General features: G+C 45.9%; 1 protein-coding gene across 1 annotated transcript; it reads right to left on the reverse strand.

Annotated features, from left to right (window-relative positions):
• Positions 1-3556: 3556 nt before the first annotated feature.
• IFT27 (intraflagellar transport 27) lies at positions 3557-14152 on the reverse strand. Its single transcript, XM_067559422.1, has 7 exons — positions 13811-14152; positions 9859-9938; positions 8482-8541; positions 7044-7103; positions 6284-6401; positions 5844-5953; positions 3557-5658 (listed from the first exon to the last, which is right to left on the reverse strand). Exons 1-7 carry the CDS (start codon positions 13842-13844, stop codon positions 5560-5562), a joined length of 561 nt encoding a protein of 186 aa, XP_067415523.1. The 5' UTR covers positions 13845-14152; the 3' UTR covers positions 3557-5559.
• Between the last annotated feature and the right edge of the window lie 10811 nt (positions 14153-24963).

Here is a 24963-nt window from a genome sequence, read left to right on the forward strand (position 1 = left end):
CCAAGCAGGAGCGCTGGTCCCCTCTGCCCTGCTTCCTGAAGCTCTCTCTCAACAGGACTGAGGTTGGTCTTTCCTTCTTCCATTCTGTTCTCCACAGTAAACTCCATGAACTGGGACAAATATTCGTCTTTCCCCATGTATCCCCTTCCACCCAATTCCCCCTGGTGCCCTCAGTGAGGTGGGGCAGAGATTCACTCCCTCCTGCATATTCTCCTTCCCCTTTGCTCTTGCAATTCCCCTGGCTGTCTGAGACACAGAAGTTGATCTCTCCTCTGCATATTTTTCTCTGCCCACTAACCCTTGCTTCTTCGGTTCCCCATGCTGACTGGGACAGGCATCGTGTATTTTTCCAGTACTTATGCAGAGAGATTACAGGCTCCACATTTCTCCAGTCGATGCATGTCTGGCTGGAGGGAACCTCATCAAATTGACCCCATCTCCAACCCCAGCCTGACATGCAAGGTCTGTCACATTTCCCCTATAAACATTGCCAGATTTGGATTTGATCTCAGAGACCTGGGAAAAGAGCAAATCCAGCCTTCACTGACAAACAGCTCCAGGGGAGGAGATATGTGAGGCTGTGACAGAAGAATGAGAGAAACCCCCCAAGGAAAAAAAATAACTCCAAGTCAGAATGAGAACAGCCAATGTCTGTGAACGTTACATTGCAGCAACCTCAGCAGAGCCAGGACTAGGCTGCCAGCGCTTAGCCAGGGGCCATCCTGCCGCGAAATACACCTTGGACAGAGCGACAGACTTAGGCACCCAGGCCAGTCTGGCTGGGAGTGAGGGCTCGATGACCCCTTCAAGAGCATTTCTTGAAAGGGACTGGGAAACCTTAACTGCAACTGAGCAGCTACCCACCCCCTCAGTCCCGGTGTTGTTCTGGGTCAACAGAGCCACGGGCGAGTGGCAAAGAGGACAGGACTCTCAAGGCAAGATGACAACAGTAGGAGAAACTGGCCTTCTGATTGTGGAGGGAAGATGTGCCTTCAGGGTAAAGGGGAGGATGGGTTGTGAACAACCTTCTCAGCCCTTTACTTCAGTTTTGAAAGTTCTGGCACTTCCTTAGCACAAAATAGCACAGCCCTAAGAGCCTGTGCCTGGCGAGCCTGGAGCGCAGTCCACCAGATGGAAAAACTACTTGATACGAACAGCATAGTTGGCAGCTCTCCATTCAGAGAGAAGGGCAAGGAATCATCTCCGCTCAGGTTGGGGGAGAGAGGACTGAGTGCAGAGGGAAAAGAGCCCCTAGAACTGACCGGGGAACAGGGGGGTGGGGAGAACAGAAACGTCTCTCTGCTACCAGCAGGGGACACATCACAATGGATGCCCAAACACAGAGGGACATTAAGGCAGGATGGCAACTGGAAGCAGTTTCCACTTGAATGTTTTAGGTGTGGTGCCAAAAGCAAAGCCCCTCCGCCTTGAGCAAAGGACAGACCCTCGTGGATATGTGCAAGCACCAGTATAAAGTAGAAGCTGCATATAGACTAGAAATGTTGTGTTTTTCCCTGTTGTCAGCACCTGCATTAGGCTCTGGGTTTCTCTGGAGAGGCAGTTCCTAATTGGGATGGATTATACATTTTTTGCTGTAGCCTGCCCAGTTTAATTGCTATTTTACAGTTTAACCCTTTTTGTTCTTCCCGAATACACTACCCTCTCTTTTGCCCTATTCCTCTCAACCTAAACAACACTGTGTCTTCTGCAATTCTTGTCTACAGGGTTGATCCTGTCCAAGGTATGAATTGTATAACCCAAGGGAGTCAATGGACATAAAAGACCAAATCCACCCCTTGAAGTCAGTGAAGTTATACTCGGATGAATTTTGGGCCAAGCAGTATAATTAATCTGATATTATTTACCTGCAAGATGTCCTTTCTGGATATTTGAGACCCTCAAATTAATGAACGCCTTGAAGAATCTGCTTTCATCTCCCCATTTCAGGGTGTTCAACTGTGTATTATGGAGCAGCAATGGCTCCATTGTTGAGCTCAAAGGCTTTTTAAACTGGCATTAGCTTCCGCAAGAGAATCTGATCTTCCTGAAATTTTACATGCTACATCTCATCCCAGGGTAGGATTTTTCTGGGACATTTGGTGAAAGTCAGAAGAGAGGTTTTAACATAAAAGACTTTTAAAATTTTACTGGAAGTTCATTTCTGAAAATTTGTGAAGCAATTTTTGGCTCATCGCTCCAAAATGGTTTGGCCTAAAAACTCCAAATTTGTTTTTCTTTTGTAAACCTTGCTGAGACGAAATGCCATTTGGTATTTTGGGACAGCTAGGAGGGAAATTACAAAGACGGATAACAAAAACAACTTGTGATACTTCATACTAAAGTGAGCAGCAAAAGAGCTAATGAGGAGCTCAGTGAAGCAAGGTTCTGAAAATGAGCCACTGGAAAGCTGAGATGGGAGCTCGGAGAAGAAAAAGAAGCGCTTGCTCAGTCATGCAAGCAAGTAGGAAAAAGGAGACTGAAGGATTATGTACTGTTAAAAGGAAGTGGGTAAGTTCAGGACTATTTGATTTTTACCCTGAAAATTTTCCAGCTGTCCTGGTTTGGCTGGGACTGTCAGGGTTTTTAAAAATCCATCCTGGGAATTTATAGTTCTGCAGTTGGAGGAAGCGGTCAGAGTTGCAGGGGAACAGCAAGGTTTCTTGCTCAGCAGGCAGCCTCTCTGCCACCCCGCTCACCGGTCTGCCCCTGGATGCAAGCCAAGGAGGTGCAACAGGAGCAGAGAATAAAACCCACGGGGAAGAGGCGATGGCAGGTCATTTCTCCAAAGGAAGGGAGGAATGTAGGTTTGACCATGCTCACACAAGGCATGGGGAACGTAATACTGGCCCCAGACTCTCCCCTCACACATCCCATGCATCCAGTCTTCTCCCCTCACCCACCTAGCTACCCCAAGCTCCCTCATACACAGACATACTGAGCTTTCAGTCTCCCTGCCACAACAAACCCTCAACCCACCTAGCTCTCAGGCACCTTTTCTCCACCCCGTTACCAACCTCCCCAACTGGGCCAGGTCTAAACTAGGAAAATAGGTCATATTTGAAAACATGTCAGCTGACATGTCTTAAAATACTAGAGCAGACATGGTATGCCTTTGAAATGCATTAGCAGGTCATGGTCAAACCAAAGTTCCTCCCTTTGGAGGACCATGATCAGCAAACATTTTAAAAGACATTAAATCATGGCTACATTAGCACTCAAAACGTGTTAAAACCGGCTAGTTAACAGGTTTTAAACACCGCCTGTTTTCTCACTCTTGAAATGACCTACGGGAAGAGAAGGGGCTACACAGTTTCACTCTCAGGCAATACATCTTTCCCTGAATGGGAGGCATTTTTCTTCACTAACCCATCGGCAGCAGCTACCTAATAAATCACCAATCAGCACTGTAAGCATTCTTCTAATTAGATTCTACAGCTTTTGCTTTCATTCAGTGAAAAACATTCACCCATCTCCATCTTACAGACTGCTTATTAAGAGTTATTTGCAGCAGTGTTGTAGCCGTGGTGGTCCCAGGATATTAGCAAGACAAGGCGGGTGAGGCAATATCTTTTATTGGACCAACTTCTGTTGGTGAGAGACCAGCTTTCAAGCTTACACAGAGCTCTTTGTCAGTCATTAAGAGCTATGGCAGGTTTTTCTGGGGCATACAGAAAAATGTTCTCAGATAAAAATGGCATGGGTTTCCCCTTATCTCCCATCCCCAAGGTATTAATCCTCCATAGTTCATGTCACAGCTGGCAAAGACACAGTTGGAAAGATATTTCAAATATGAAAAGATCCATCATGTAACATAAGCACATTGCTAGTAAAACTGTAGGAGGAGCCATCAAATCAAAGTGAGCCTTTAGTTTTAAAGTTCTTTAACTAATGCAATACAGTATTAAAAATAATGATATCTTATTCATAGCAGCTGAAGGTGGCTGGCTCCTGCCTCCACATCTCCTACTTAGATGCATTACATCCAACCCACTTAGAGCAGAGATTCCTGGAAAGCTTATCTCAGAGAAATGACTCAGTGCACAGCCCCAGAAAAATCAGCCCCCTTAGCCAAGGGAAGTTATTGTGACCTTGGGAGCAGAGGAGAGTTTCTGCAACTGACTCTTGTGGAATCAACGAGATACATCCTACCTTGAATTGCACAGATATTTTGCCTAACTGCAGTGCAGCTCCTTGCACTGGAGATTTTAAAGGGTTCTCACACATTCTACATCAGTATTATATCAGAGACAAGAATTCTACCTAGAGATGTTGCCCCTCCGCACTCCAAACCTGAACCTGGACAAGTCCCTCTGCCGGCTCACAACAGCTTCGAGCCAGGTGACCTCTTTCTCCTCCTGTGTCCTGTCTGTACTCATGATACCTGAACCAAGTGATCACCTAGGAAATGTGAGAGCCGATGGTGAAAACTGAACAAAATGGGGTTCTCATTTGACCAAGAGACTGGAAAACTGGATTTAGGGAGGAAGTGACACTGCTGACTTTAGTTAGCAATGCCCTATCCCAAACACACACACACACACACACACACACACACACAAAACAAAGGCAAGGTGGGAAGTGGTGGGGAGAGGGAGTGCAGGAAAAATTATCTATTTGAAAACCTGGGGACCCCTCCTCAGGCTAAAGGGGAGGTATCTGGGAGGTGGGGAAGGAAGATAGGAGCACAATTCTTGCTCATTACAACACAGTGGCACCTTCTTGGGCAAGTTTGTGACCTAGGACCAGCAGAGGGCACTGCATTACCAAGTTATAATAGGGACAGAAGAAAACCTCCTGGCAGCAAGACAGCTCCTAACAGGCAGAGAAAATAAGCCAAGTCAGAGTAAGAACTAGAGTCTGAGAAGTGCGAAACACAGATTAGGGTCACAAACCATATCAGCAATGCGGTGGGCTTCAAGCTGATGAACCTTGGAATATCACGTAAACCAGGCCCCAATCTCTAGGCACATCTCAGAACCATACCTGAGTCAAGAAAAGTCCCTACAGATGTCACATTTCATGCCACAATTGCTGGGCACATCTCAACAGGCTCTGAGCCTAAAGTCTATTCCAGCCCTGCTAGTGAATGTGCTTTCCTGGTGCAAGGCCTCCTTTAGATATATGTCAGTACTGGACTGTCCAATGTGAGAAATGCCCCATTAGCCTCCCCACTCCTTCCCCATCTCAAAAACCCCACCAAATCATCTGACCCTTGTTTCTAGCAGCAGGAAAGCCATTCTGACAAAAGACAGGACAATCTCAAAGCAGAAGGTTGGCAATTTCCATTCTGTAGCCCCCACACTGTCCAATAGATTTTCATGGAGAAGAAAACCAAGTCAGGGGACATGAAAGGAACACCAGGTCTCAACCTCAAAAAGGCTGCCTTTCCACATATTTATTTCTGGTTTAATTTGAATTATCAGGAAATGGTCACAAAGAAAAAAAATCCCATCTCTCACTTTCTCCCCATCTTTCAGTCTGTGGGATTCTAGGCAACAGGGTGTTTCCGGGCTCAAGAAAACCCCACGGGGGCTAAGCAAGCTGCTATACCCAAGGCTCTCACACAAGTGAGTGAAAGGTTTCCACCTTCTCTCTGTACAGTCGGTGGAATGAGTTTGCCAGGATGTGGAAAGGGGCTTCAATGTTCTCCATCTCCTTCTGTAAAGAGAGAAGAGAGGTTGTGAAAGACGGATGGAGGAAGCATTCACCTATTCCTACTCTAACTGCTCAATAAAAACCCCCACATTTATACTGGGAGTGGATTAAATGATAAAGGATTGTAACAGAGCTCCCAAAAGAGAAGACACCCACTTCCACAGATGGAGAAAGGAGAAGACACTCACCACTGATGTCTCACAGTATTGCAGGCCATGGATCTCAGCCCACTCCTGTGCCTGTTTCAACTCCACAACTCGTCGACCAATCAGGTCTGTTTTATTCCCCACTAAGACACCTACAAAAAATGTGAAACAAAAGAAAGGAAAAAAGAAATGCTGAATTGTTAGCAGTAAAGACTGTAAAACCTGCTGGGTGAGTTAGAAAATGGGAGAAAACAAAATTGGATCGCTAGGCTATTGCTGCTTAGAGAAGGTGCTAGAGAGAAGGACAGCAAGGGAATCACTAAGAATATGCACTTCCCTGGTCTGCCTTAAGCATAGACCAGGTGACTTGAAGGAAGATATGCTTGACTTGGATTTAAGATAATGCTTTATGCCACATCTCAGTGGGAAGAGATGCTACCACAAAACATGAGAAGGGTGCAAAGCATCTCACCATCTCCTACCTGGAAGGTGCATTCCAAGTGTCCGTGCCCTCAGCTTCTCCAGCCACTTGGCACAGTTGTTGAAAGACTGTTCATTGGTGACATCGTACACAATACACAGGGCATTGGGCTGCTCCCACTGTACATCAAGAGAGAGATATTGTCAGCTCTAGCAAAACTGATGTGGTCAATGGCCAATACATCCCCAGAGAGGAAGTGTCAGTGTGGGAAATACATTCCAGGACAGGAATAAAAGGAATCTAATATAACGGGACCCCAATTAACTGACCCCATCTGTCAAAATCTGATAATACAATGGAAAGGTCCCTGATGTAGGAGGGGCAGGGACACATGTATTAAAGTGGGAGAAGTCAAGGGCAGTGCTATGTCCCATCAGAAGGGAGAGTCTCCGTGGAACAGAAAGATCAGGCTGAAGGCAAAAATCTGATATACTAGAAGGGGCAAAATGGAGGTACCTCTAAAAACACAGATAAAAAACCAAAAACATCCATACAGCTATCTCAGGTTAGTATTCCTATTTCTTTTTAAGAGCCAAAGGAGCTTCCTCTGGGATCCCACCTCCCTTCCCTTGGAAAAGATTCCCTACTGCACTGTTTCAAGTTTCAGAAAGTAAAGGAATAGGGGTCATAGGCAACTGAGAGGCGTTTCTCCCCTCCCACTCATGCCAAAGCTTGCTGCATCTGCCAGACTAGGTAGCTCAGATCCTCTTCACAGCAAAAGCACCTCGTTAGGAACAAGAAGACTATTACATGATACTTGCCAGTTTCTCTGTCATCTCAGAAAACAGTTCTTTGCCCGCTGAGTCAAAAAGGAAGAGTTCCTGAAAGCAGAAAGAAGGTTTTTGTGTGGAAGACCATGAAAGGGATCTGGGGGTTATAGTGAATCATAAACTGAATGTGAGTTGACAATATGATGCAGTTGCAAAAAAAGCTAATATCACTCTGGGGCATATTAACGGGAGTGTTGTATGTAAAACTCAGGAAATAGTTGTCCTGCTCCACGCTGCATCGGTGAGACCTCAGCTGGAGTACTGTGTCCAATTCCGGGTGCTACACTTTAGGGAAGACATGGACTGCAGAGAGTCCAGAGGAGAGCAACAAAAACGATAACAGGTTTAGAAAACCTGGCCTATGAAGAAAGGTTAAAGAAACTGGGCATGTTTAGTCTTGAGAAAAGAAGGCCGAAGGGGGACCTGATAACAGTCTTCAAATATCTTAAGAGCTGTTATAAAGAGGACAGTAATCAATTGTTCTCTCTGTCCACTGAAGGTAGGACATGTAATGAGTTTAATCTGCAGCAAGGGAGATTTAGGTTAGATATTGGGAAAAGCTTTCTAACAACAAGGGTAGTTAAGCACTGGAACAGGCTTCCAAGGGAGGCTGTGAAATCCTCATCACTGGAGGTTTTTAAGAACAGTTTGGACAACACCTATCAGGGATGGTCTAGGTTAACGTGGTCCTGCTACAGACAGGATTTGATGACCTCTTGAGGTCCCTTCCAGCCCTACATCTCTATGACTCTATGTGGGGAAGGGTTTGGGAGGTGTACACTAGAACTTTTCACTCTTGCTTCTTGTTCAACTACAGCAAAGTAGCCTCATGTCTCAGTACCTAAGCTCACAGCCTCCACAATGCACCTAGACCAGAGGGCAAGTGCAAAGCAGCAGCTGGATTTCTTGCATAGACAGTGAAAAGGTCTACCCTGCAGTGCACCAGGCCTGGTCTCCGCTCCTAGCACCAACTAGATCTGTGGAATGAGAGAGTGGCATGCTAATCTGAGTATACATATATCTTAAATGGTAGTGCAGGGCACTAATGCATAGAGGTCTGGATAGCGCCAGTCTCCACAGCTCTAGGGAATGGGAATTATACCTGGATATCCTACATGGCAGTGCAGAACCCTAACTAAACTGGTAAGAGCTTCAGTTTAAGAAGACATGTTGCAGTTTAGTATGTAAACATATGTTTTAAAAATAAGTTATCTCTGGAAATCAGCTATTGTGCATGATTATTTTTATTCATTATTTGTATTATCTTAGCACATGATCAGCATCAGGTTTCTTAATGCAACTCAATATGCATGTAAACCTTTGGTGAGTCCATCCAAGGAAATGAGACATATCAAATATTCACATAATAGATGGACTTTGAGCTCTTAAGATCTCCTTCTGTCCCTATTTGTGACACAGCAGGACTCACCACGCTATCACTCGTCTCTGGAACAGATACAGTCTTCACCAACAGTTCCACACCTGTCGTCTGTCAAGCAGAACCAGGAAAACATTGATCAGCAAGGCTTGTAGAGGTCTGTCCATTCATACACTTGCTCTAGGGTGCAGCAATCCTCTTAGATCACCAGAATCCCATCAAACTGATACTGTGGAGAACCATCTTCACAATAAAACTTCCTGAAGTCCTAATGACAAACTTTCTTACATGTTGTATACAGCGTTGCTGTAGCTGTGTCGGTTCCAGGATGTTAGACGGACTAGGTGGATGAGGTAATATCTTTTATTGGACCAACTTCTGTTGGTGAGAGAAACAAGCTTTCAAGCTTACACAGAGCTCTAGCTCAAGACCTTGTCTCTCTAAACTTGAAGATACTCTCATGCCTTAGAGACTTCTCACATGGGGAAAGATGTGGAAAAGAACCAGCCTCTGGAGATCTGCTCACATGCCAGGATATTGGTTGACAACTTTGGATCTAGAGTTGGGTCAAGACTCACTGGTACCTCTCTGATTGGTTGCTCCAAAACACGCCCCTGAATCCCTTGCACTGACCAAGTGATCCTTCACAGGTGTTATGCTGCAGTTGGCATACAGGATTCTGGGGTTCCCCTTTTATTTTATGCCTCTTCCACTTTCTATCTCACTTTCTCTCCCTCTCCCTCCCAGCCTCTTTTCTTTTTTGTCTCTTCTATTTCTGTTCTCCAGTTCTCCTTTTGGTCTTTATTTCAACATATAACACATATGACAGGACTTATTTTTCATCCTGCTTCTGTATACTCATCACCATTAATGTTTTTATATGGAAGGGCTGCATAACTGCATCCTCTTCCTGTTGGAATGGTTTCTTTTAATTTTAATAGCTTGGGGCCATGAAGTATATCTTCATATTTGTATAGTGAAGAGCATACAATCCACACTCAGATATTCTACTTGGAGTAAGCAGTTTCCTCCTGCAACAAACCATTTTCACTTGGCACTCCCTGAAAATGGGAAACTGTTTAAGACCACACAAGCTTGTGAAGATTCTGACACAGAAGGAAACTAACAAAATTAGCTAGTTTACTCTGTATTAAGCTTTGAAGTCAACTTCCTAGGTATACGAAAACCTTCTAGGGTGTTAGTCAGCTTCTCTTTACAGCCTGGTGTACATAAGTATTTTGAGAGAAAACCCTTTAATGAATCAATTTAAGTGCCTGTCTATAGCTGAAACCAGCCCTCAGTAATTCATCCTACCCTGGAATTTCCTGTTCCTCACTCATGGATTTTTAGAGAAGTCACCCAATGACATTTTGAGCCTGGTGTCCTCCCTCAGTCCCTGGCCTGGGTGTATCATCCCACAAAGTTTACCAGTGTGTAGTTTTTCTGGAAATGAGCTCCATCACTGCAGAACATCTGGGCCACGGCACTCTTCCCCACTGCTGAGTCACCTGCATGACCAAAGGACTTTGTTTAGTTTTGGCTGGATGATCTCATTTACCCTGCCCTCAATATACCCTGCTCCCACCATATCTTAAAAAGAGGTTTTTGTTACTTGGTTCTGCAATTTTACTCATACCAGTCACTACAGGCAAGAAAGCCAGAAAAATCAATAGAACAATTATCTACGTGATGAAATGAGTGTTGCTATTGCATGTGCAGGGCTGGCTTTAGGTGTCTGCAATATTGATGGCTGAGAGGCACCCTAAACATCACCAGAATTGCCATTTGTTCTGAAATTCACAGATCATATCCTTTCTAGCATGGACAAACAAAGATTCCCAAACTTACCCTAGTCCTCAGGCATATCTCAGTGTGAAGAGCTACTCTGGTGTTCCCATGTGGTTTACACATACTTTCCAGCTCTTTTGTCCTGGCCTGCCCAGTGCAAAGGGTCTACAGGTCAGGGATTAATTCCTCACAAACTGTCTAGGCTGAACAGTTCATAAGGAGGGATTGTAGGAAACAACCAAGCCTGAAATTAATACTTTGTGTTGAGTTACTTTGTTAATAAAGCTGAACCAGGAAAGAGGTAAGTTTTTACCCTACCATAATGTGTGTACACTGTGTTTTGAGAAAGAGTAGGAAAGCTACACATATATCTGGAGCAGGAAGATTGTTCTGGGTGGTGACACTTGCTCACAGAATCATAGGCCAAATTTAGCCCTGGAGTAAATGTATTTAATACTAGTAGCTGAAAGCCTGTGATATTCCATGGTTATAATTCATAAAGTTGTGTGTGTAAAAAAGCTGAAAATGGGGGCTCTTGTTTCCATGAGCTGTGTTGCAGTCAGCAATGTTGCTGTTTGTACATGTTTCCCAAAGTTTGTGCACAAAACTGCTCCCTGGCTGTTCCACCTCCCTGTTACCCCAAGTAACTGTTACTCCCACCTTCTCTGATCAGCTGCCACATTTAGACTGCCGCAGAACCTTTCGACTCCAACATTCTACCTGGTTCTCACGGGGACCAGTGCTGATTAAACCTGATGATATTCTAAACAACAAGAGCTCTCAACCACGCTTGTAATGGTTTCCTTTGCTTCACACTGACTCAGCAGACATTCTAGGTTTCCGAGTGACAATCCTGAAATTCTACACAAATAGCTGCTTACACTGGGGTTGAACTGGGCCCACAACATTAAAATGGAAATGCCCTGTTAGATTATCTAGTTCAGTGTTTCTCAATGACCGGTCCATGGACTGGCACCGGTCCCTGGGATCTCCCTGACACAGTATAGGAAGCCTGAGATCTCCCTGGTATCAAAAAGGTTGAGAAACACTGATCTAGTTCACTTCACAACATGAAGGCAGAACATGAACCAATAATGTTTGGGAACCACTGATTCTAGTTCCGCCTTGATCAATTCAGGATTGTTCCCTACAGCATGTTCTCTAGTGTTTTGACCAGTTTATTGTTTCCCTGCATAGTTTAACAGACCATTACCTCCATGTTTCATGACATGATGCTTCTTCACATACTGCCCCAAACTGCAGAAACTTCTTTTGTTTCCACCTCTCAGTTCAAATTCTTATCTAACTTGCTGTCTTCTTTCAGACTGATTGCCCTATTAGGGAGACAAGCTGGGTGAGGTACTATCTTTTATTGGACCAGCTTCTGTTCATGAGACAGACAAATTTTGGAGCTTACACAAAACTCTGTGTATGCCTGAAAACTTGTTTCTCTCATCATGGGCTCAGCTAACACAGTTCTTAGGAAAAAGTAAGCCTGAACTTACTGCAGCTGAAAAAGTAAGCTATGTATATTGACTTGTTGCTCTGCCCTTTGAATACCAATTCTATTTCATATATTAAAACAGAATTATTGGATCGTTTAGTAGCAGTGTTGGGAAAATCAATTGTTTTGGGAGGATATGAAAGGAACAGAAGTTGGTCCAATATAAGATATTACCTCACCCATCTTGTGTCGCTAACCAACTTGTCTCTTGTCTGGGACCAACATGGTTACAACAACACTGCATGCTCCCATGGTGATATTCTTCTCTTCCCTTACTCCCTTCTTCCCTGCATTCCAATCCAACATTATACTTTTTTATTATAGTAATTTAACATTGTCTGCCCCTTTCCTTTAGTTTGGTCCTATATTTCCACCATTGTGCTCTATACTATTCCTCATGTTAGTAATTCCTTTGCCCTCCAGTATCTTCCCCATTTCTCTAAAAAATCACTACCCTCTTTAAATGCACTCCTTTCACCCTACCTATCCTTAACCTTCCCTTTTTCTTAGCAATTATCTCATAAAGCAATATTCTTAAATGTAAATCTTCCTTAGAAATAATAAAGGAATCACTGTCCACTGTATAGTTAACAATCTCCTTCTTTTTCCCTTTTCATTCTCCTTGACATCAGTGTAGCTCTCAACAATGTGAACCACTCTCTCCTCGAGAATCATCTCCTTAGATACACATAGGTGTAAAAACATCAGAGGCGGTAACAAGAAACCCATCTACTTGCATTCTCTCTTCCCCTTTAATTTGTCGTGGCTCCTCTTCTGTGTTAAGACCCTTCCCCTTTGGCCATTCCTGCAGCCAGCAGGGAAGTGAAAATCTTTCATTTTACCTAGCCCCTTTCAGTCATCTGATCTCTACATCTAGTGTCTTGCTACTACTATGCTTGATACCATTTAACTGTACACACTTCTCAACATCTCCACACTCTTGTCTTGGCCAACCAAACTTGCAGCTTCGCTCAGCTTCTTTCAGGTTAACTCATGCTTCTCTTGGGCAAGAAGAGCCTCCTCAGACACATCTGCCTTTCTCTTATTTTCACACTTGACTAACAGCATACTTTTTTTTTTCTTGTTTATAATCTTGGAATCACCCTTATTCCTAACGTTTTTTCCATCAGGCACAAATGGGAATGCTCCAGCCTATTTCATGAAACGGGTCTTCTTCGTTCCCCACCAGCTTCCTGTCATACCATCTTTGTGAAGAGAGCTTTCTCTTTGATCCTGCCTCTTTCTTTTCCATTAATTCTCCATCATATTTCATATCTCATCTGTACCTTAGTTGGTTACCCTCTGCTTTTTATATATACAATTGTATTTAACTACAGTCTAAAGAACTGAGATACAATTGGGATGATGGTTGCTGTACAAAAGGAAGCAGTATTGTTGAGGCACTCTGATCTAGTGGACAGGATACTGGAGTAGGAGTCAGGAAACCTGGACTCTATTCACTGCTCTACTAGTGACCAATCATGTGACCTTGAGCAAGTCACTTCCCCTCTCTTTGCTCCAGCGTGCCTTTTGCCTTGTTTATTTAGACAGCAAGGGTTTTAAGGAAGGGATTGTCTCTTTCTACGCGCATGTACAGCACCTACTGCAATAGAGCCCTGATCTCTCTTATTGGTGGTTGGGCTGGTGTCATAAGTACAGATAACAGCGAATACTGACAACATGGCAAGAGATTGATGTAGGCTGGGCAAGCAGGTCAACTGACCCGTCAAACAACAGCAATTCACTGGGCAGCTGATTGCCTAGTATTTGGCCACAGTCAATTATTCCAGCAAGAATGCCCGGCTGCCGGTGGTGGTCTATCTTTTTGATGGCCTCCTGGGGCCATTCTTTGCTTGCCTTGCTCCAAGTTAAAAATAACTCAGGAGAACAACTTGGTTTTTGGTGAGCAGCTGAGAGTGGCCAGGGCCAGGGCGAGGCCTCCGGAGATGGCAGAGGCTTGTTCCTGTAAATGCGTGCTGTCAAACTCTGGGCCCTTTGGGAGACGATTGGACCCCGCGGCTGCCCCATTGTTTTGGGCCGGGTGGAAGGACCAGTCCCCTCCCCACGGACTACCGATGACAAGCTCACCTGCCAGGATGCACTTGGCGACGAGTTTCACCATGCTCCGTGCTGCCGCCAGGGGGGTCGCGGCGATGCCGGCTGGAGCCCTGGCCTGGTGGGGGGAGGGAGCGACCGCGGGGTGCTGGAGTCTGGGGGGGGGAAGGGGGGAGAAGAGCCTGATACGTCCCCGAAGGGCTGAGGAGGGACGTGACCGGCGGAGCCTGTTCCCCCCACCGGGGCGCGGGGGCGGAGGAGCGAGCCGGCCCCCCCCCGTTATTCGAACTCGGCCCGCGTGTCAGGCTCGGTTCGCAGCCCGGAGACACCCAACCCCACCGCCGCCGCTTCCCTAGCAACACCCCAGCCCCGTCCAGTCCCCCGCCCTCCTTGGGGGCGGTCCCTTTCTGTGAAACGCGATTGGCCAGAGGGGCTGTCCATCCACCGGCCGTTCGGGCTGCTAATACTGATTCCTCTCCGTCCCCCCCCCCCGCCCTCCTTGGGGGCGGTCCCTTTCTGTGAAACGCGATTGGCCAGAGGGGCTGTCCATCCACCGGCCGTTCGGGCTGCTAATACTGATTCCTCTCCGTTCCCCCACGCCCTTCGGGACGCGTCGCCCTCGAGACTCTTGGCCCATGGGTTCCGGGACATACTTGTTACGGGTAGGCGCGTCTGTCAATCAAAGGAAATGCCCCGCCCAGTGCGAGGGAAAAGTGGCCTGAGGCAGGCCAGGCGATGATGACGTCATTAACTCTACAATGCCTTCTATGCGCGCGCAGCCTGTTTCCACCCAGCAACTAATGACACTCACTGGACCCTGGTTTTGATTGGGCAGGCTCCGGGGGCCCGTACTATCTAGGCGGAATTATTCCCTAGCGAGAGTTAGAGACAAACGAGACCACCTGAAAGATACGGACTGGCTGGCAGCATCTACCAATATATATGGCGCCACTTCTTGGAAGAGAGAGCAGTGAGCGGGAAGGGCAAACTACTATGACCACCTACTACTGGCACTTCGCTACGTGATGGGCTCTTCCACTCGCAGCTCGTTCACGAAACGTCGGGTGGGTTAACTGAGTTTTCCGCGCCTGCGCAGGAGGATCCTTTAACTTGTCCCTCGGCTGCCCCCGCCCCGTCCTTCGCGCCTGAGGCTACGCGTGCGCGCATGCTGCTTTCTGCGGGTTCGACTGGGCCGTGGTCTGCGTGTGTGAGATTGCAGCCCCATAGGCATGCGTGTGTGAGCCGTGACAGCTAGCCTCACGTCCGTGCTGGGGGGTGGGGACGTGTCTCTACGTTTATGTAACCCCCCCAGTGAGGAAGAGGAGAAGGCTGTGATTGCGTTGATAACCTTGGCTGGTTTCCTGCCCATCCCTGCATCCTCCAGCGTGCAGAGCACCTTGCCATCCCTGCCTCCAGTTCATGCCATCCCATCGCCTTCACTGCCTTCCTAGCTAATCTGCCTCTGCCCTTTGTCAGTTTCCTTGGCTTACACTCTGTCTCCCACCTCTATCCATCGCCTCCCCCCTTTGCATCGCCCTGCTCTGGCTTTGTGATGGTAAAAATTCACAAGCCAGGTGAGCTAGCCCTACTATAACGCTCCATTCCACTGGTGTCTCGCCAGGCTATTAAACAGCAACTATGAAAGTTAAATATTTTAAAATCAGCAGGTCTGGATAACTTGCATCAGCATTTTAAAAGCTAGCTGAAGAGCTCACTTGATAATACTGATTTCAATAAATCTGGAAACATTGGCAAAGTTATAGAAGACTGGAAGAAAACTAATGTACCACTATTTAAAAAAGGTAAATGACTTGTCCCTGGTTACTGAGAACTCTTTAAATGAAGCCAGGGAGGCTGTCAGTAATAATGTCCATGAGATTTATTAGTCATGTCTGTAGTATTCACCCAGCATTCACTGAAGACCCAAAGATCTACTGCACTGTACATTGGGATCAGGCAAGCTACTTGGGATGGATTGTGTGGGGGCAAGTGTTTTGATTGTTCCAAAAGTACTACTCCAGTATCTGGAAGGGACATTCCCAGAATATTCCACTATCCCTCCTTTGTCACCTTTGCAAGTTTTCTATCCACTATATGATCCTCTCTCCCATTCATTAGCTATTTGTGTCTGAATGTTAGAACTCTTCATGGACTTGCTGCCTGTCTCTCTCTGTCCTCCTGTTGCCCACTCTGTTCCTTCAATTTTACCTCTTTTCATCCCTTTGACTTTTCACAGGTGGAAATTGTTCTTTCACTTGTATTGTCAGTGATAGTTTAAAGATGGGGTTGCCTACGTGGGCCCTATGATCCACGTAGGGTCTCATGCCTGTGTCTTCTGCTGGTGGTCCATAGTCTTTTCATGAGTACAGCAGAGTACTGATAACTGCTCCCTGCTCTGCAGTCTTCTCTCTCCCTAAATATGTGGAGGAGAGAAAAAGGAGCTCTAGGAAAAAAAACAGGTGGAGAAAGGGGATTCCCTCATCCTTCCATCAGCCAACAAGGAGGCTGGTTGGATTAAGTCCCCCTTCAGCAGCTGGGGAGAAGTAGAGCATTCCTTTGCCCTCATTTCCTCTCTCTTTTCATCTTTTCCCTCACCTATTCAGCACTATTGGGGTGTGGCAGGTCCCCTCTTGCAAAATGAAAGAGGGAAAAAACACCCCATTCAGCAGCTATAAGAGGCCCTGTTATTTGCAGTTGTATAACACTTCAGCTCCTGTTTTGACATCACGTAGGAAGACACTGGGAATTGTGAGTAACTAAGGGAATTGGGATAGGCAGAGAGATAGCCTATGCTCTGCCCATGGAGCAGGAGGTGGGACACACTTCATCAGACAGGAGAAAGCATGGATGATGGGACTGCAGGTGAGGAGGAGCAGTGATGGCAATTCTGAAGACAGTCAAGAATAGTGGTGGCCTAATCTCAGAGATAACTGAAGTCTGTCTTGTGGACAGAGAGGAAGCTGGTATCATCCTAGGTAATCTTGTGAAGAAGATTGGAGAGTGGTTGCAAGGAGTCTAAGGGGGAGAAAAGACTTAATTAGGGTGCTGGGCACATAACTGAGTAGGAGGTGGAAGACTTAAGCAATCTGATTCTGGAGTGGATGGGGAAGTCAGAAGAGTCCAGTGTTCCTATGCAAAGGGGAAGGGATAGCTGCCTTTAAAAGGGGAAGTGGGAGACACTTGATTTAAAACAAATGTTTTATTTATATTACAGCAGAACCCAATTACCAGAGTGTGCTGGGTACTGTATAAACATAAGAAGTGATCCTTGCCACAAAGAGTAAGTTAAGTGTGCACATCAATCGGGACATCTAGTTACCCTAGGTGGGTGGGATCCACAAAGGGAGTTAGATGTTGCAACACTGAGTGTCATGGCACTTAACTTTGAGGTGCTTAGAAAATCCCAGGAACAAAACTGCAATCCACAAAGCCTGAGTTAGGGACTTTAAAATGGAATTTAGGCACCTACGTTCTGGTTTTAGGCACCTAAGTATCTTTATGGATCACACACACAGAGTCTTGTCAGATGCCCAGCTGCTTCTAGTTACCCAAAAAGCAGCTTTTATTAAATGTGCATTACTGTCACCTCCAAGCATTCAAAAATCATAAATCACCCCTCCCCCCAATCATGAGTGACTCAAAATACAGGAGATTTAAAATAAATTTTGAGTTTTTGTTTGCCTTCTTGTTTTTGAGCCTTTAGGCTCATTTTTAGGCTTTTCTCTGCAGTCATGATCACTAGACTTTTAACTTCTTTTAAATGAAAATGAAGATGCTCATATAATCACATGGCTCCAGGAGCTGGAGTTTTAAGAACATCAAGTACTTGAGACTCATGATAAAATTATGAGACTTGACAGCAATGTGTGCATTTCCTATAATCTGCACTTAGCAAGAAAGTTGTCTTTCAGATGTGAACCTTGCCCCTTTTGCCATGCCCCTTTTATTTCAAGGTCAGATTACTACAATGTGTTCTGTATGTAACTAGTGAAGAATGAAGTGGGCTGCTTATTAAGTAGTGTTTCTCACTGATCGCACCATTAGACTGTGGCTCCATGTTCTGCATTGGCTAGCAGTTGAGCTCTGGATGAAATTTCAAGGTTTTTTTTTTTTTTTTTTTTAAACTATCAAACCTTAAATGATTTGAGTTCCAGCTACGTGAAAAACCTCTTTGTAAAGATGAACTTGCATCAGCTGTGATAATCTGAGGCACTGAAGCTGATGGCACATTTGAACAGCAGGGGGTCTCAGCAAGCAAAAAAAAGGTGTGGACACCATTTGATTTATGGTCACATTTTTGCTAACACTGCTCTGCTTTGCTAAGAAGACTATTACACATGAACAAGACACCAAGGATATAGAAGGCAGAAGAGGAACACTGTGTGACGTTCCCCCCCCTGCAACCTGGACTGGTGTGTAGCTGTGTCACCTCAATTCTTCACTCCTGGGCCCTGATTTACCCTGCTTTGCTGTGTGAACCACCCACTTCAGGGTCAGCCCACGCCCAGCCTCCTGTGTGTAATCCATCCCTCACCTAGTGAAGGAGTGCTTTAGCCACCCACTCATGGGATAGACCCCCAGCAAACACCCCCAGTCCCAGATGCAACCCTGGGAGCTGCAGTCTTGCAGGATTCAGTGCTGCACATTGCACCCTGCAAGCTTATTTACACTTGTCCATCAATTTATCAAAGAAATTGATATGCACCAGGTCTGTCACTCTAAGTGAGGTCTCTGCACACACTCAATCCACATGCATTGTTTTAGATCAAACAAACAAATTTATTGACTATAGCAAGTTTAAGTGAATCTAAGTCAGATTATTAATAAATCAAGGAGTTAATCATAATTAACTAAAAGATAACTCATATCTTAACCTAAGATTAAGATGTCAGTCTGTATTCAGCTTACCACACAGGCTGGTTGTGATGCCTCTCGCAACCAGGCCCCCCCTGTGGGTAGATTCAGTCTTTGGTGTTGTTTAAAAGATGGATTCCAAGGGACAAAGATGCCTCAGCTTTTAACAAATTTCCCCAACACCTCCTGGCATCAGGTGATCGACCCAGGCTGGCAATGGGCATGATTTCTTCCACTTGAGCCAAGGTGCTCACAGGTGCTTAGGCTGGTCCACTGTTCCTGTATGCATGCCTCTGCGGGGCTTGGAAACACAACTTTGTGTTCATCTGCATCTATTCAAACCATGTGAGACACACATTTGGGGATATGACAAAGCAGAGTTTCATATCTGTACATATGTATGACATTGCAGGAAACATGCTACCATACCAATAATGTTCAGTATGCTATGAGCATTCCAAACACCCCTTACATGGCATACTTTGCATCAGACAATACACAGTTACACTGTAAGGATGAACATGAATGATATAGAAATCACACCATGAGGGTGTTCATGGGGTAAGCGTGTCACAAATTGGCTGTAGGAATATATTACAGAACAAAACTGAGCACTGAAGGCAGCAAAGCAGAAAGAAGTCTTGCATTACAATGACATAAAATTCTTATTTTCCCTTTGAGCTCTCTGACCAAGAGCAGGTGCAAGGAAATAGCTCTAATCAAACAATCCTTTGCAGCTGAGGGAATGGATGCAGTACCCAGCAACATGGAGGGTTGCTTTAAAGTGGAACACATGTTTTAGGATACAAGATCTAAAACTCACTTGCAGCAGAAAGAACAAGCTGAGCAGAAACTAATGCTCACATCTACAAAAGGTCTTAGACTTTGTGAAGCTCAGCATTGCAACACCTAACTTTTAGATGCCTAGAAAATTGCTGGACTCCCTATGCTATTAATGGGGGAAAATGGATGCCTCAAGAGTGCCTAATAACAGGATCCACTTAAGCTAGCCAGTGGAAGATGCTGAAGAGAGGAGTGTGTCCTGAACTCTGCTTCTCTGATGGGGTTAGGCACCTAAAACCAGACTGCATGGAGGTGCCTATGACCCGTCTGTGCCTAGGTAGCCACCTGAAAATGCCATGGTCAGGGCAGGCTATAAAAGGAGAGCAGATTCTCCCAGCACTGGTGAGTGACACTGAAGTCAGACTTGCCAACCAGCCACAAACAGTGCTTCTGATTCCCCACACTGGTTATCAAGAAGTCAAAATAAAAAAATATATACACAGCCCCCTTCACTACATTTCAGTCTCTGGCTCCAAATCAGCCCCTAGGTCCAGTAAAGAGACCAGTTATTTAAAACTCTATGCTCTTTACCAAAAAGGTTTCTCTTGACCCCAAAGGGTCAGCCACATTACCAGAGCAATATAAGTTTGGATCTTACCCAAAATACCATGCTGCCAGCCAATCTTTCAGTAACTAAAACTAAAGGTTTTTTATAAAAAGAAAGAAACAAACTATAAGAGAAGTGTTAAAGGATGAAAACAATCAGACACATACAATTAATTTGAAAGTCCATATATATCAGGTTCTAGAAGAATTGTGGAGTTTGCAGGCTTGTATAGTCCCTCTGGTGTACAGCCAGTACCTGGATGGGTCTTAGTCCTTTGTTTCACAGGTTAAGTTCAGTGTAGATGAGTTGATCCAGAGGTAGGCTGAAGACTGACTGAAGACAAAATGGGTGTGGTGCAGCTGCCTTTTATGTTCTTTGGCCTTTGCCATGCTGCTTGTGAAATTTTACAGGAATAAGACGGAGTCCAGAGTCACATGAGTAAGTCCTGGTGACTCATCAGGTATATCCCTGGCTTCTCCCCCTGGGCCCATTGTACCTGTGAATTTCCTTAATGGGCCAATAAGCAGGCTAGTGCTGCAGCCATCCTGTCTGGGGTGTCGACCAGACACAGCACAATTTGAAATACAGATATATCAACCATATCCATAACTTCCATTACACATATAATACACAAACAATCATCATCTTACTTAGCACATTATAGCCTTTCTAACAGTACCTGACACAGCATAACTCATATGAATTATGATTCTGATGTATTGATGTTAAATATAATAAATGCCCCCCTGCCAATCTAGCCAGTGTGACAGTGCCTATCTCTGCTTGTCATTCACAGCCATGAAACCCTCTCCTGGAGGCTGGCAGCTTAGGCACTTAAGTTGTTTCTTTCAAAAAAGAGTGGAGGAATTCTTGGTGCCTTAACAGGTTGTAGAGCACTCACTCAGGAAGTGGGAAACCTGGGTTCAAGTTGCTCCTCTTAGTGCAGAGAAAACATTTCAATAAGGGCCTCCCACCTCTCAGGAGACAGGGCTATGGGGTATTCTGAGGTGGGGCTCCCTCAGTCTCTCCTGTTGACGCTGTTCCACTTTGGATAAATACTTAAATAGTCATTGGGCCAGAGAGAGCAACTTTGACTTTTAAAACACTTTTAATAAAATCAGTACAGAAACATAGCAAAAATAAGAAAATAAATTAAAAATTCAAAAACAGTTGCCCATCTCAAACAGTACAAAATGCATTTCCAATAGCCTACCGCTGAATAAATTGGCTTATAGCAGTATAATATCTAAACCACAAATGAAGGCATAAAACCACTAACAATCTAAAACAAAAACAAAGAACATCGACAACCCCTGTACCAAATAATTTACATTATCTACTCTTGAAAATGGCCATCTCTGCTTGACCCAAAATAAAGGTTGCAAGGCATACCACAGATCTATTAGTGAACCCATACTTAACAGTAAAAATAAATACAATAGGAGAAAAATCAAGGGACAGTAACTGAAAAGTATCCTGAAGAAAAACAAATAATGGCTATAACTTGGAATAAATAAGAAACATGAAAAAAAGTTTCCTCCATGTCACAAAAAGGACATGACATGGACACCGCTGTAGTTAAACAGTGCCCAAACACATTTATGGCAATAGCACTATGGAGAATTCTCCACACATCAGCCAGGTCAGAAGCCTGTAAAAGAGTTGCAAGTTGCTGAGCAGACAGTGGATGTGGTTCCAAATGATTGCTATCCAACCTTTCATTAAGAGTACAATTAACATTGCCCCAGAAAATTAAAAGATCACTTGTCAAACAATTTGTCAAAAGAGCACCCAAGATCTGAAAAAAACACGTGTTGTCTTTCCCTATCGTAGGACCATAAATATTAATAAAAAAAGAGATTGCTCAGAAGAGCTTGAACCGTCAATAAATGTACTGGAACAACTTCTTGCACAGCCACTGAATCAGGTTTCACCCTGTCTGCAAAGAGAATGGCAACCTCTGCACCTGCAGTGGAATCATGACTCAGAAAACCTCCCCTCTCCAGTCAGCAAGCCGGTCACGGTTGCCTGCATCTGTGTGGGTCTCTTGCAAAAATGAAAGCCACCTTTTTCTGGGACAGGTAAAAGTATTATAATGACCCTGCGCTCACTGACATTCAGAAAGCCATGTACAAAATTATTCACCAGAGCAGTACCCATCAGAAAAAATGAGACAGAAAAAACTCTCAAAACCTCACACAGAAACACCGAATTTTCCTATATCTGTTATTCCCCAGCATTTCCATTGGTCAAAGGGACCTGCACTTTGGTCATCGGATTTTTCCATCTATACCATTTCTGTTTGTCCAACTCACACACAGAGATATGTCTCATAGTAAGCTGAACAGACAATGAAGACTGGTTGTCCATCTGCCACTTCCACTCCACATTGCCCCTTCGTGTCATCCAGAAATCTACCAATATTAGGTTGTATTCCCCCTGACGGAGCTCGGCACCCAAAGAATCTGTGAGTTCATCATCCCTCACACTCTCAGACTAAGTATCTACCGACTTTGACAGGGGAACCTCAGAGAGACCAGAGGGAGGGGACTGCTGGGACCAAGGGGGCAAAACTAATAGCTGAGAAGTCTCTATGCCCCCAGCCAAAGAACTGCCAACACCCTCAACAGCATGCTGCCTGATTGTGCAGACTAAGTAGCCCACTTTACAGCACCCTCACAAACTGGAGCCCCCTCCACCTTCAACAGCTGTTTATTTTGGGGCTTTGTCAGCAAATCAGAATCCGCAGCCAAGCCTGTGGATTCCACAGCAACAGGCTCAGCCTCTATTTTGCACTCATGCTCAGTCAGGTGCCACAGAACCAGTAATGCCATCTTCCCCAGGGACAAAGGAGGCACTAACCCTTCTCCCCCCCCCCCTTCTGTGAGCCAATAGCCTAAGAGACAATTGGAGCTTTTTGGGACCCAGTCTCTGCCACAGCCACCTCACCGTGTGCTTTACTCTCAGAAACCCCGTCCCCCACATTCCCAGGCACAGGGTTACCATTCTCATGGGGCAGCCTGCCTCGGGTTTACAGCCCAAAGGAATTCTGCTAATGAGACTACTGATCTTACCATAACTTACCAGGTCTCTGGGTAGCTGCTCATTTCCTAAAAAAGGAGCATTAGAGACAGTGACTTTAACAGCAGGTGTTGAGAGGGGCACAACAGGGACAAAAACACCCTGCACAACAATCCTCTCCAAAACCACCTGCTCAGCAAGGCTAAACATGGCAACAAACATGGCCTTGCTTATGTGGGAGCCATACCTCACATTTTTAAACCCAATCACCTTTCCTACAGCTAGAACATACCTCTCCACAGAGACGGAGTCTGGAGGCAAAATCTGCAACCTATGGCCACAGATTAAACCCTCAAAATCCACAACAAACAGAGGTCTCTGTCCCCCTGGGCTGGCCATGCCACCCCAAAGGGCAGACAAAAGCCAGCTAACAAAAGAAACTCTGCAATTTAACACACAATGACCACAAATCTAAACAAACACAAAAAAGCCCAAAGCCCAACGTCCCCAACAGAAAGAAACAGAACAGCAAAGCACACCCACTCTCAACCTCTCTCCCAAACACTCCCACAATCCTCCGGGATAGAGAGGAAGAGTATGGCTCTATAGACTGGCAGTTAGGGCACTCACCTGGGAGATGGGAGACCTTGTGCCCCTGCTCTAGTGACTCTCCACCACCTCTTCCCATGACTGGATTCTGAATGGGACTCAATCTGGGAGGTGTGCTCAGAGCATGCCTACTGGATCAGGACCTTCAGGTAAGATAGCCAGAGGAGTGACTATCATGCTGGGGTTCAGCTGTCTAGATGCCCAGTGAGAGGCAGTAGTGTGCATGCCCAGAGGTAGAAAGTTAAGCACTGTAAGCCGGTGGCACTGTCTGGCTGGGGCGTCGCAACCCTTCCTCGGGCCCAGGCTCCAAGGAAGGCCACAGTGCCTTCCTATAGGGGAATAAACAGTGTCCGTTTACAAGTCTTTAGCCTCAGTCCTCAGCAGAGTGGGCTTCCTTCCCAGTCTGTAGCCCTCCAGCCCTCTCATAGGAGAGGGCTGATATGAGGTCTGTAGCCCCGGCCTTCCAACAGGTGGGCTAGCAAGCGATCTGGTGCCCCTCGTCCTCAGGCAGAGCAGGGCAGGCAAGCAGTCTATAGTCCCTGTCCCGCAAGTCGGGCAGGGCTGATCAGGGGCTATTGACTGCCCAGCCTTCCTACAGGTGGGGCTAGTAAAATAGTCTGGAGCCCCCGGCCTTGCAGGCAGGCGAGGCAGGTAGAACTTGGTATCCTCTGCTAGCCACACCCAGAGGGTAGCACTCACTGCCAGGATGGTTAGGGAATGGGGGAGGGGGACGCAGGCCCACCTGACTCCACTGCATTCCAGCACAGGGCCCTATCAGTGGCAAAGCCGTTTTCCACTGAGTCAGCGGGGCTCCAGCTGCAACATGCTGATGGCGTTTAGTCCCTGCCTCAGCCACTTGCTAGTCGGCTGTCCCTGGACCACTTCCTCACACCCTGTCCCCGGGACCTGCAGGCATTAGTCTCCCTCTGGGTCGCTGGGATACACTGCGAGCAGTAGACCCACAAGTTCCTCCCTGTGAACCAGCAGCAGGTCCAGGAACTCCTCTGTGTCATCAGCAGAGGGCAGCTCCTCCAGGTCCCAGGGGTTCTTCCGGGCCATAGGTTCAATCAGCTCCTGGGGGGCCCCGGCATCAGGCAGCTCCTCCAGGTCAGGGCCAGCCTCGGGGTATTTCGCACCCAGGAGTCTCAGGTGGCTCGTTCCAGTTACTAGGGCTTGGTGGCCCCACCCAATCACTAGGGCTTGGCGGCCCTGTCCAATCACTTGGGCCCGGCAATCTGGGCAGGTTTTGGATGCTCCACTCAGTGGGGCAGTTGCTCCAAACAGCTGCTGGGTTGGGGTGGGGTCAGGTCTA

The sequence above is a fragment of the Emydura macquarii genome, unplaced genomic scaffold (assembly GCF_026122565.2).
Source record: "Emydura macquarii macquarii isolate MOO-44397 ecotype Brisbane River unplaced genomic scaffold, CSIRO-AGI_Emac_v2 contig_2205, whole genome shotgun sequence".
Taxonomy (NCBI): domain Eukaryota; kingdom Metazoa; phylum Chordata; order Testudines; family Chelidae; genus Emydura; species Emydura macquarii.